This window comes from Neolamprologus brichardi, chromosome 17 (assembly GCF_056152115.1).
Source record: "Neolamprologus brichardi isolate AB-2024 chromosome 17, ASM5615211v1, whole genome shotgun sequence".
Classification (NCBI taxonomy): domain Eukaryota; kingdom Metazoa; phylum Chordata; class Actinopteri; order Cichliformes; family Cichlidae; genus Neolamprologus; species Neolamprologus brichardi.
This window is the reverse complement of record NC_142120.1, coordinates 24708697-24722294: the sequence shown is the minus strand read 5'-3', so window position 1 is coordinate 24722294 and position 13598 is coordinate 24708697. Positions and strand designations below refer to the sequence as shown.

The 13598-nt window shown below is 41.3% G+C and overlaps 1 protein-coding gene across 3 annotated transcripts in view; it reads right to left on the bottom strand.

The window, feature by feature from the left end:
* The window catches only part of pde4dip (phosphodiesterase 4D interacting protein), a 34171-nt gene extending 30873 nt beyond the window's left edge, over positions 1 to 3298 (bottom strand). For all 3 annotated transcript variants that reach the window (XM_087830291.1, XM_087830292.1, XM_087830293.1), the window contains exon 1: positions 1231 to 3298. In XM_087830291.1, the coding sequence (XP_087686417.1) occupies positions 1231 to 2502 (1272 nt within the window). In that variant the 5' untranslated portion in view covers positions 2503 to 3298. The remainder of the gene's footprint in view (positions 1 to 1230) is intronic.
* Between the last annotated feature and the right edge of the window lie 10300 nt (positions 3299 to 13598).

Below are 13598 nucleotides of genomic sequence, written 5' to 3'. Positions count from 1 at the left end.
TCTGGGGCAGCTTGGCTACAACTGTAGCTTGCCTCCACCAGTGTGTGAATGTGAGAGTGAATGAATAGTGGAATTGTAAAGCGCTTTGAGGGTCTCGAAAAGCGCTATATAAATGCAATCCATTATTATTATTATTAATATTATTTTTGTATGAACCTAGTCATAAATCACACTGTAAGACAGCTGCTCTACATCTTTGGAGGCCAGAGAGAGATGAGCCAGAACAAGACCCAGAAAGCTTCTAACAGTTCTGCTGATATTACACAATGAAGAGGAACGTTGAGTACTTTACCACAAGGGTACAGAAATCTCAGCAAAATAATCCAGAGTTTAGTTCTATGAATGACATATTTGTTTCTTCATTCCTGGACTAATGTGTGCACTGTGCAGTTTTGTGTATTGCATTACAATAGCCGTATATATTTGACAATAATAGACTATCACATAGCTGTTGTGTGTCTGTACGCTCCTTTCAGACTGAACCACATTTTAACTGCACATTAACATGACAATAGAAGTTATGAAGCTGCAGTAGACAGAAGAGCCTTTGCAGAGCGATGGCTGCAGACCTTGGAAACGGTTTCCATAGCAACGGAAGGGTCGCTAAGATACCGTAAAAGAGGGTTATTTATGCTTCCTTTGAGGGTAATCAAGGCGGTGAGTGTGTTCAGCTTTGTCAGCAGCAGTGAAGGAGACAAGCAAGACAGAAGATTCAGAGGGGTCTGACCTCACTCAGTGTGGATGCTGGTCAGAAATAGTTTGCTTTATTCTGACCCCCCTACATCTGATTCTAATGTGGAGCAAATCTGACACTTGTCCCCTAGTTTGTACTCACTTTTTTTGATAAAACATAACTTCAGTGCTTGTACCAGGATTACACCTGGGTTTTAAATTACTACCTATAATTTTCCTACAAAGGTCTCCACATTATTATATTATATTTATTTATATTTCTTATTTATATATAGTGTGTTTTAGAGTTTGCAACTAATTTAAGGCTGTTTACAGCTGCAAGAAGTCAGCACTTTGACTGTAAATAAGATTTTAAAGCAACCCAACCCAGACAAGTATTTTATAAAGTGCAACCCCACAGACTATTGCACCTTTCTCAAGCCTGAGAGGCACCAAGATCTTTAGGCTTTGGAACATGCTTCCCATTAAAAAGCTATAACTATTAATCCTGAATGAGCTAAGTTAAAGGCCATCCAGTATCCAAGGCTTCTGATGTACCTGCTGAAACTGAAATGGCCCACACAGAACATAATCATCCATCCACTGCTCCTCCATCTCTTCCAGCTCAGCCTGCAGCTCCTGTTGGGGACATGGGGTCACGATCTCTGGTATACTGTGGTGGGTGTGCAGCTCACAGTCTGCCATCTCTGCATAGGGCAACCTCAGTGATAGGTGCAGGGGCAGTGACAGTCCTCGCTCCGGTTTGGTTTTGACTAGAACTGGGATCTTGCTGCCCCTTCGGGATTTCACTGGTCGGTGCTCACAACCCCGCAAGAGGGTCAGCATCATCTCAAACCCAGACAGGAAGCTCTCACATGGGGCCTTGTCCCACTGAATGTCTCTTCTCACCACTGCCTCACTTCCATCTTTCTCTGGGTCAGTTTCTTCCTTCTCTTTATGATCTGAAGGAAGACAACTGACGTCCACAGTGGTGTTGAGAGACTCCACAGATGATGCAGGACTGGAACTCTTCTGCTCACAAATGGTCTTTTCAGGTTCCATCCCAGCAGAAGGTGACTCAAAGGTGAGGGCTGTATCAGCTCCAGGGCCTCTGGCCACATACTCCACTTCCTGTGTGGAGGTTGAGCAGCGGGTAGTTGGGCCGCAGGATGTGCTTCTGCGCCCGAGCCTTCTAGGAACCTTACATACAGCCTCATAATCAGAATCAGCAACTCGAAGTGCAGCACAACCCCTACATCGCCTCTGCTTGTGACCAGAGAGGGAGTCTGCTCCTGTGCACTGGTGGAGGTGGTGGTGATGATGGTCCAGGGCAGGGTATTCCTTATCAGCCCAGGACTCATACACGGAGAAGGTAAGATCGTCCTGGATCATGTCTGAGTATCTTACATCCTGGAGTGATGACAGATCCACCACAGGAGCGTCTTCAGACGCCATCTCAGTCACGACTCTGACACTGGATGGAGGGGGCACCACGCTGCACTCCTCTGAGTTGTTCTTCCGGTACAGGCCTCCAATACACTGCCTCAGCCGGTCTTTCTCGAGGAGTAGCTTGTGGAGACGCTCCAGAGACAATGCCTCCACTCGGGCAATCACTGTATCAAAGCGGTACATGCGGTCTAACATGAAGGTGCATTTTGAGCACGCAAACTCACCACGGCCATCCCGGGTCAGCTCACGGCCCAACGCGTGGGAAAGCAGCACCTGCAGATTGAGCTTGGCTGTTGGGTGGAAAATCCATCTGCGCTGGTTGCCACAGAGCTCACGGGCACAGATCCTGCAAGTCTCCTTCATCTTTACCACATCTAGCATCACAACACGTGGCGAACGGATAATACAAGAGAGCTTTAAAAGTCACTTCCTTTTGATGCATGTAAGAATATCATTGCAGGGCTGGATAAAAGATGATGCTTCTGTCCCGAACTACTATCATTTGGTGTTTTTCCATTAAATGGATAAAGGAGGAAGATGAATTCAGAGTCCAGAGTCAAATCTGAACCAAAGTGAATCTTGGGCAGAAATGTTTTATGATACTGCAGGAAAACAAAGAGGTGGCAGTCTATTCAAACATTTTATTTATCTGTTTTGTAGGCCCGTTAATGGAGACAAACACACTGCAGCAGCATCGTGGCCACGTTTCCCTGATTACTCAAACCTTTCGATCGGGCTGGTACGTCTGAGCAACGTGATCAGCGCCTTTAATTCAGCCAAAGACATTTCCCCTCGTAGCGGATGTGAATGAATCTTCTCTGTCATGGGTTTCACTTCCTTGGTGGGGAAGCACAGACTTTTACTCAAATCTCACTCCTGCGCTGAATTTCAACCCTGAACGATCCCGTTAAGTGTGTCACAACAGCGGCTTTTTCTGCCTTTGAAATCAATGACGTCTCTTTATATGACAGCATCTCTCTGCCGCAGCTGCTGCCAGGTAACAACCGGAAACGAACACGGAAACAAAACGCGATTTCCTTCCTTAGTCAGCGATTTGGATGTTCCAAGGTTTACCGGCTCCCGTCTGCGTCCCCGTTCAGCTGTGTCCACTTCATCAGCGGAGGCTGTCAATCGTCCGGACGCTTTCAAAACGAGACAACGAGGCAACGCGGACTGAAACCGAAGATCGTGTATCAAAGAGAGGATGTCTCACTCTGATGCTCGAAATAATCTCGTGTGCCAATCCCGGGGTTCTTTTTTTAAATCTGCCTTTTCCCTCTTGTGACACTAGTCCACTTTACACAATTTATCTGGCCACAGATGTGCTATGGAAACAGCACAACTTTGGTAATAACGACTACGACGGCAACGAGTTTCACTAATGATTTCTTTCGACACCAAAAGCCCATCAAATTTTTTTTAACACAGTCAAATCAAGCCAAATTATTTTTTGGTGTCTTTCTGTACTCCGATGTAATATTAAATGTATCTCCTGGATATGTGTAGTTAAACCAGTAGTTTTTAATAAATGAATCCCCCCCCAGTCCATATTATCAGCGTCAGAGTGGGACCTCGTGTAGAAGGCAGGACTGAACCATTTTCTTGGCTCGGCTGAACGGTGGGGTGGGGTTAGTGAGCCCTTCCCTTTAAATCTAGTGACTGTCTTTCAAATGAAATTTCTGGATTTCTTCAGGCAAAAGATGAGGCCTCTTAATTCACTCTTACCGTAAACGTCAACATAAACATTAATGTTTCTCTGTAAGTAAAAGTTCCTATGTTAACAAATGGTTAAGCGAACAGTAAAACAGGAGTGCAGATGCAAGGTAAACAGTCTGTTCTTACACTAACAAAAATAGTTTATTTTGATTGTGTTATTACTAATGTAAAGTCATCCAGTCATAAAATATTATTAATTTTAACGTAGTTGCTGCTCATTTGTATTGTAAAGAGATTTTTTTTGAAAGATAACCAAACGTTTTAATATGATATTTTGATCTCTCCATGTTCAAAATGACGAAATATAAAACTAAATAAGGTAGGATTTCCCCCTGGGAAATCTTAATGTCATTTACCATTTTTATTTGGCTTTTAATCGTGTTTGTGGAAATCTATAAGCAATCAAATGGCAGTAACAAGGACTAACACTACATATGATGGTCCATGTGCAAAAACTTCTGCTAATTCCCTTTCAGATCATCCATATTAAATCAGGGTGTGACCGCTTGTTTAATTAAAAATCTTACTTTTCATTTCCAGCTTGTGTTTTTGGATGTGTCAATAAAATTAGCCCCGTGTGTTTTCCATCGGGTTCATTAAATCTAAATCTAATCTCTAAATTGTCAGCATGGAATGAGTTCATGCCTTTCCCAGGGGCACACACTCCCAGTCTGGCCTTGATATGTGTGTCACACAGCATGAAAGGGGAAAGGAGGGAGGCAAATGGGCTCTGTTATTTCTCTGGAATTGATGTCAGTGAATCACATGACACTTTAATCAAGAAGCAGCCCACTGTCCTCCTCTTAAAAGAAGCCCCTCCAACACACACACACACACACACACACACACACACACACACACACACACACACACACACACACACTTAAAAAGCTTCATCCATCTTTCCTTATTGAAGCAGGCTTGCTGTGTTGTTGATACAACTGCTCTCACATGTGATTTATTTTCCTCAGAGTGTGTGGGCCAACACAGAACTCTATTTTGGCCCTTGCTGCATCTACATTTGTCACCCTACAAGCCACTAGAGACACAACACTAAAAACTGATCGGCTAGAATGAGGCACGCAATCAAAAATCCATTAATCCTAATCAGAGATAAGTACCAAACAGTGCTGACAGACTGCACCCACTGTTTACTTTTTCCTAAGTGGCAGAAATACCAAAGGGTGACAGCAGAAAATGAACACTGATGCAGACAGAACAGATATCCCTGCCCAATTTTTCTCTCTCAGATGTGTCAGTTGTTGCTGTGCTAGTTAAACAACCGATTCCTTCTGTGTGTTGAGCCGCCAGGAAAAACTGATTTAATCATAACTGGTACTGATGAGGAAAATGAGACTATATTTGCAGAAATATACTGTACATATGACATGACTCTGCACTGACACTGATCCTTGCTGATGCTCTTTAAGGAACTGTGCCTCCTAATTTTAGAAAGAGAAACATAAGCCTTTGTTCGAGCTGAAGATTAGGATACGATAATAAGTGAAACATAAACTGACTGGAACTTAAAATAGGGTTAAGGCTGGGAAACACAATAACTGGGACCTGCAGATGGACGGTGACTTGACACTCTGACAAGACACAAAGTGAGACTGAGAAATTATCTACATACAAGAGTGTGATTAGGGAAGTAGAGACAGCTGCGGTAACAGCAGAGACAAATCAGGAGTAATGAAAAAGGGGAAGCAAAACTGAACGCACAAGAGACACAGGCTATCAAAATGAAAGAGGAAGCATAAACAGTGAGACAGAGACAAAGACAAAGAGGAGACAAAAGATGAAACCTGGGGAAGAGACAAAAGAAGCAGGATAGGAAATAACTATATAACTTGGACACAGAAAGTTCGAGGCCAAAGACAACTACAAGAAACACGAGATGAGGGACTGGCAAAATACGATGGAGGGTATAGAACTCGACACACAGACGGAAAGGGGAGACGAGACTGCTTGCATACATAGGACACTAGGGAGGACACAGGGATGAGACGAGTCTGGACATGAAAGGGAACCAAATGAAACAAGGAACTGAGAAGTAGAACATGAATAAACCAGGAAACAGTGGAAATACTAAACTAGGAGACTAAACAGTGAAAACTAGAATGTAATCATAATAAAAACTGTTTTTTATATAGCACTTCTCTACACAACTTGCTTCATTCACACAAACACTCCCCCCCCCCCCCCCCCCCCTATGCTTTTTCTACCTAACATTCACACACTCATTTGGCATGCAGACTAGCGCACGCAGAGACTGAATCACTGAGCTTCTGAGTAATACGTGATCAGCTCTGCCACCTCAGCTACAGCCACTCCAGAGGTGGATAAGGGGAATATATACTCAGAACATAGGGAAGAAAACTAGGACCCATTTAGAAACTTCAGTTTTAAATTATGACATTGCTAAAATCCTAATTTTACTATCTAAACAAGCAGTGAAAGCAGTGAACATATATGCTTGGGTGTTTAAAATGAGAGGAGTATTAAATCTGACGCTACAGTCATACTGTGTGTGCAGTGTGGATTAAGTAACAGAAGGTGGAGCTACTTGTCTATGAATGGAGAAGATGGGCCTCCTTGTCTGAGATGCACACCACCAACAAAAGCTGCCAGTAAAAATGTAGACGTGAGATTGGGTAGCTATCAGAATATAAATGCAGAATATACTGCAGTGGGTAAAAGTTCAAAGATCTCACAAGTAAAGTTTTGTCCTACCTGCATCTGTGCATGAACTGTGCACTCGTGCTGACACTGCAAAGAAACAAGTGCAATAATGTCACACATAAACCACCAACATGGTTTCCTGTTACTACTTTATAGCTCTTACAGGTCAAAACCTTGATTTTGAGCTACAAAGGCAGCCATTCCCATCAACACCTTCTTTGTCCACCTCATTATTTGTTGATGAGGTGTGTGTTGAGGCTCAGACTGCAAAGACGGTAAAAATGATACATTTATTCAAATGCAAGCAGAAAAACATAACCATGCAGGGGTTTACATGGTCCTAAAAAGGTGCACATATTTTTAGCTTCATGGTGGCGTGAGCTGTCTACCGTGCCAATGTTCCACTGACCCACATGCAGATATAAAAACAGTTTCATATCTTACTGGGTTGACCTATCTGCTGTTTGAGCCAGAACACTTAGGACAAAGTGACAGAAGATGAGAAGGGGGGTTGAGGCAACCAGTAAAGAATTTAGACCAGGACTGGCACACGTGTCTGGATCACAGTCAATGTCTGGAGTCCGTCTACTAAGCAAAAGACCTTTGGATTTTTTGAAAGATGGAAAAACGTTGGAAAAAATTTAATATTCCATATCCAAATATTCAATGCCATTGGACCATATGAATGGGGAAAAAATGGATAGTTGTAATGCTGTGATATAATTCAGAGGCAAGTCCTGATTTGAGACAAGCAGTACAATAAAGGGTCGGCAAAGTTGTGTGTTGATCCTACACAGAGCCTCAGTGCAATTGTCAGATAGTCATCTACAAACTGTAGCCGTTTACTGTCACCAAGGAACAGTGCCAAACAGCTGGTTGTGGACTACTCTTGCAGTTGTTGCTCTTGTGCAGTTGTTGGTCCTTCAGCCAGCTCGAGTGAAACTGAGAGCTATAAACAAAACCCTGTTGCTCTGTTTGTGTGCCAGCTAACCCAAAGATTGTGCAGAGCTCCTAAGTTGGCTAATTCTGAGACTTTGTTTTTTGCCTGTAGCCTGTCAGCCCTTTCTTCTGAGGTGGTTGGATTGGTGCTATCAGATCCTAGCCTGTCAAGTCTGTGTGTCGTGCATTTTTCTTTCCTCTGTCTCTGGCAAAGATTCCAAAGAATCTCCCATCGCTGGTGCTTCCTGACTCAGATCTTGGACTTCTGCCGCCAAAGCCCAAGTTACCCGAGCCAGAGCCAGAGGGTCCAATGTTGCCATAGTCATTATCGTCTCACTCCTTGACCGCCTGACAAGCTCCTCCTCCACTGTTGGCTTCTTGCACGCCTTCCAGAGGGGATAACACTTATACTGGTGTTAGAATCTTTTCCATCTCCTGTGCCACCAGGTTGATCCCCAAAATTAAGCCTCTGCTCTGTCCTGCATTTGGGTCAACTATCTGTGCTTCTTTGGTTTGCCCTGAACCCACTTCCAGATCACTCCCTCTGCTGTCCCTGGTCCAACCCACAGAAAATGAGTATCACTTACAAAGACCGTGACACCACAGGTAATTAGCTGCTTGGATATGTGCGCTTAAGGTCTTCTTCTTCCACTTCGTTCTAAATCTAGCTATACCCTTACAGCTGAGGGTGTACTGCTGATGTGAAAACTACGGAGCAGCAGGCTATTGGTTTACTCCTCATAAATTATGTAAATATACACGAGGGACTCTGGGTCAAAACATAGTTTAAAGACCTTCAAGAAACCTCTGAAATAGCACAGAAATGTAAGTCTGCAAAAGTTATTTTGATTATCACATCTTAGAATTATTTTATTTGATAGAGACTGAAAGAAATAAGTAACAGAATTATTTAAAACATAAAATAATTAAATGTCTTTTTTTGTAACTAGTTGTTAAAAATAAAGGATATTTTAGGCATATTTTACTAACTGTAGGTGCTTCTCAAGTTAGTTAGATAAATAAACAGCTTGTTGATTGTACCCATAATACTTTCTTTAATGTCTCTTTCTTACTGGTTGGGCTCTAGTGACTTAATAAAACTGACGTGAATACTGTGGAGCACTGGGGCTCAACAACACCTGTCTAGTATACCTCAGATAATCACTATGTGCTTTCAGCTGCACATAATAGGAAAATAAATCACTTATTAGGGTCACCTGAACTCTGTCATTTCTTCTTCAGTTTTATAGCAATAAAGTATAACAATGTTTGCAATATTAAGAGTGTGCGTGCATGCATGATCGCCTCACCCTCTTATGTTCATGTAAGGAATATCATGAAAATACCTCATATTTTCCTCCGTCTTTGTGCAGAGAAGAGGAAGGGTTTTGAAGTCTCACTTCAAGCTCTTTGACTCGAAGATGCAGTGAATGTTTGTCCTGCGTCAGCTCCTCAATCATTCTGGTAAAAAGAAGAAACAGAGACAAGCATTAATGTAGCTAAACCTGCAGTTTACCCCAGCTGATATGGGGTAAGAGGCATGGCACATCACCAATCTGTTACCTGTCTGCGACAGACCAGAACACGCAAAGTCCACACAGAAAGACCCCGACCAGATGGTGGAGCTGAACACAGGGCCTTCTTGCTATGAGCCAACAGTGGTAACCGCTGTGCCACTATGCACAGGTATTTATGTGCCGCCAAAATGCAGTCACATCAAAAATTGAAAAGCTGGTGTTTTCAGGTGATCATTCACTGTGCAATTTTTTTGTTTTTATGAATTAATTATTTATTAAAACTAGCACAGCACATGTATTTCATTCACTGTACTAAATACTGATTTGCCACAATGATAAAAAACAAAGTGAAATCAATAAAATGAAACATATGGTGAGGTTCATCAAACCCCTCTGAAAAACTCCAATGCACTCATAATGTACAGTGCAATGAGCTGTTTTACACAAAACTGGGACTTTGGTTGCAAATCTGTGGTTAGCTACATATTAAATTACCTGTCTTTGTCTGTCAGTGGCTGCAAGTTGAGTGTTCCACCAGAGGCTTGACTCTTCTCCAACATCTGTTTCTCAAGAGTGAGGTAGCGCTGGGTCTCGGTGTTTGCCAGTGAGGCCATCCGTTCAGCCTCAACTCGTGCCAGCTCAGCCTCCTAAACATATGCATGTTCTCATCAGAATAAATCTAATTTTGCCTGTTAGTATCATGGAACTGCTTTGCCAGTGATACTATCTGTACCTCTTGTAGTAGCCGGACTTTGGTTGCCATGATTTCCTGTAAGTGGTTGATTTCCTCCTGCTGCACCACCAGACGCCGCTGCAACTCTGCTTCATTTTGATTAGACAGACTCTTTGCCGTCGATCTGTGTGAGTTGAAATGAATAACAATAAACTTGTACAGGAAGTACTAAAATAAAATAATCCCACACATATTCAGCCTTCCTAACCACACCACACTTTAGTAAAAATTCAATGGTACGTGCATCATCTTTGAGCTCAGGTCCTCTAGCAGAAGCCTTCAATCCCCATCTTGGCCAACATACTATTCCTAAGTTGTTCTCAAAGTATCTAATGTGTACTATTTGCAAACCTCAAATCGCACACCTTGTCTTTAAAAGCAACGTAATTCATTGGATAACCTGTTGCAGTGTCTAAGAATAATTCAGAATGAATAATCAATGATTTTAATATACCACACTGGTTTTACTGGCTAGCTGTTAGCGATCAATCCCAGAGCAAAGGCTCCTTCTTTGCCGTCTTCATCCTGTTCTCTTTCTCTCCCTCCCTCTGCAGTAATGGTGGAGTCAACAAAAAGTTAAATGTTGCAGTGAAACAGACTTTACAACCCATTAAAAGGGACACTGATCTGTGTTATTTATAGCAATATTCAAACTGAATACGGGCTGCTGCTGGCCGTTGACAGGTAACATGCTTTTTACTTGCTGTCACCTAAACTGGAGCCGTACTATTAAATAATGAAGCCCAATTTGACCAGAAAAGGAATAGAAATCTTTAACTAACTGAACTATTAAAAGAATAAAGAACATAAGCTCCTTGGCTGACAATGTGCGATATGGCAGCAGACTAATGGCCTGAAAGCTAAAATTAACGAATAATATCTGCTGATCTAGCCAACATTAGCTAACAGAATAAGCAGCCACTTTATAAGTCACAGCATCACCCCCACATCATAACAACAGTTTGCACATTTGCTATATTTTATGTTGCTGTTTTTTAAATCAGCACGGCTGATTTGTGTCATGAAATGACCTATTCATCTTCTTTCTGCCACAGCAATGCAAGTCTTATTTGACTATTTGAAACCTTACTTTAACGTCACAAAAATGCCATTTAATAATAAATCATTGTAAAAAATCATTATGTGTTGCTTAAACATGTATTTCTGGCTAGGGGTTTGATAAAGTAAACAGTGAGGTGACCTTTATAGGCTTAGCAAGGAAAAATATATAAAAATATATTCAGACATATTTCCCATACAATGAAAATAACATTACAGCTTTATATTGAGCTTTTGGCCAGTAGAGAAAAACCTTTAATACTTTCATTTTATATATGAATATTTCCCCCAAATGTTTACACACATTCCAGTACATCGCAACAGCCTATACCAGGCTTCTATACTTGGCTTATCAAGAAACTACTCGTGTTCGTTTTGGGCTTTCATCTTTCACTGTCATGTGACTAATTTCACATTGCTCACACTATGGTGGGCCCAGACTGTGGGCAATCATAGAAAATTGTCTTCTAGTTAAGGTAACTAATAGCACCGTTCACTACTGCTTTGAATGTATCATGAAAAGTCTTCAGATTACTACGTATCGTTGCTACTGAATCGCTATCGTTAAACAATCCATGAAAACTCATTGATGAGTAAAAGATTATGGATTTAGCTATATTAGACTCTTTTATACACACATACATACATACATACATACATACACACACACACACACATATATATATATATATATATATATACACATACACACACACACACACACACACACATACATACATACATACATATATAAAGACAAAAACACATTAAATAAATTAAAATTCAGAATTTTGGAAAGTTTCAAGATGACAGAAATTTGTTCTTATGCCATTCATACTCATATTCTTTTATGCTCTTATTTTATTGATTCTGATTTTGAAGAGTAACTACAGTTGGTTCCTCAAATGTCCGATTTTACTGACAGTCTCATATTGACAGAGGTGTGAAATTCGGGTGAAGTTGGTTTGGGTTAGTGTTAAGTCTTTTACAATACAAGGTGTAAAATAGGAATAAGTATCATTGCTCTTGGTCCTTGACCCAGTGTTTTATAATTATATTATATTTATATTTTCAGTTTTTGCCTCAGTGTTTCATCCTTTGTTACTGAAATCTTTGTTGTTTTATTTTCTGTGTTTAATATTTATATTCCTCATTTAGTTCTCCCTCTTCTTGATTTCCTGTTTAATAGTCTTTGTTGCTTGTCTAGCTTAATTCATTTCAGCTGTGTCTCATTACCCTCCTGTGTCCACCTCCTTCAGTTACCTCATGTGTATTTAAGACCTCCCTTTGTCTCAGTTCTTTGTTGTCTTTAAGTTTACCTTTTCTTTTTCTTGTCTAAATTATCCACACATGATAACAGCAACAAACTGTGCTGTGATAACAGGAAATGAAAATAATAAAGGCAGCCTTTTCCTGAAAAACATGGACCATCTTTCCCTTTAGGAAATGTGCATCAAATGCACATTAAATGGTGTAATCTGAGGTTTGCATCCTGATCTCAGTATTCTGCTTAGTTTATTGTTTGGAAAGGAGAACGGTTGAAGAAAGAAAGGGAGACAGCTGGCTTGTAAACAGGTGCTGGAGCTCATATAGTTCCCAACTCGGCAAACCATAAAACCTCTGCCCTTTACCTAACCTACTCCCATATTCTAATCACCCTCCCCCTTTAAAAAAACAAAAAAACACCCTTAGTAAGACCCTCATTTCTTCTCCACCTTGTCAGTTTCCTACCCTCTTTGCCCTGAATCCCAGAACTCAGAGGGACTTCACAAGCATTTTCGTGCTGAATCCATGCATTCCTTAGAGCTCAGTTTGTGTTGTGATAGCTAGGTTAGTCTACAGGCCAGCAGGCTTGTGTGTGATGAGAGGCCGTGGGGTCCTGAGCTTGCCTTGGCGCTGACGTACTGTTGGACTCATGGGAAACAAACTAGTGATGAAAGGAGCGTTTTTGTGCTTCGCTCAGAGGTTTCCCTAAAGGGATTTCAACAAATCTGTGCATAAGTAGTTGAGTATTCGAAACCGCTTTGAATTTTAAAATGGTTACAGGATGCTAGCAAATTATTTGTTTGATAACAGTGGAAACAAAAAGTAAGATTTTGCAAATACTTACTTTGCTTTGTCCAAAAGCTCTTGTTTCTCCTCGAGTTCCTTTTTCAGACTCTCAACTTCCACCTTGAGTTCAATATTCTGGAAGAAAATCATAGAAGCAGATAAGAAGAAACAATAAAAGTTGCAGGTCTGAAATTTCACGTGCATCATATTCAGTGATGGGAATGACGGCGTTACTTTTTTCAGTGACGAGTAATCTAACTAATTACTATTCCCATCGTTACAACGCCGTTACAGTTACTAACAAGAAAATGCGGTCCGTTACTATTTTTCAACAACCAGACGGTTGAAGCTGTGTTCAGCTTACCGCATCTTATATCGGCTGCACGGAAGTAGCTGACTACGTAAGTAATCTGGACGCTACAGCTTTAAGCAGCTGCGCGCGCTCCTGCGGACGGTAATCGCGATCACTGTCTAGCACAACACCTGGAGCTACGGGGGCAAAACAATCGCATGAGTGCTGCTGTTTGACTGAGGAAGAATAAAGTAGTCGTGGTAAGCCAATCACATGACCACTTAAAGACAAAGCAACAAGGTGATATATACCAGTTTTTAAATTGTGTTGATAGGCCACGTAAAACCAGAGTCATGATAAACAATATAAAGGCAGCGTTTTTTCCTCAATAGTTTCGTCACGTTTACTGTCTAAGGACAGCGCTAGCAAGCACTCTCTGCTTATGAGCAAAAAAAACCAGAGGACGTTTTAGGAGTGACAGAGAGAG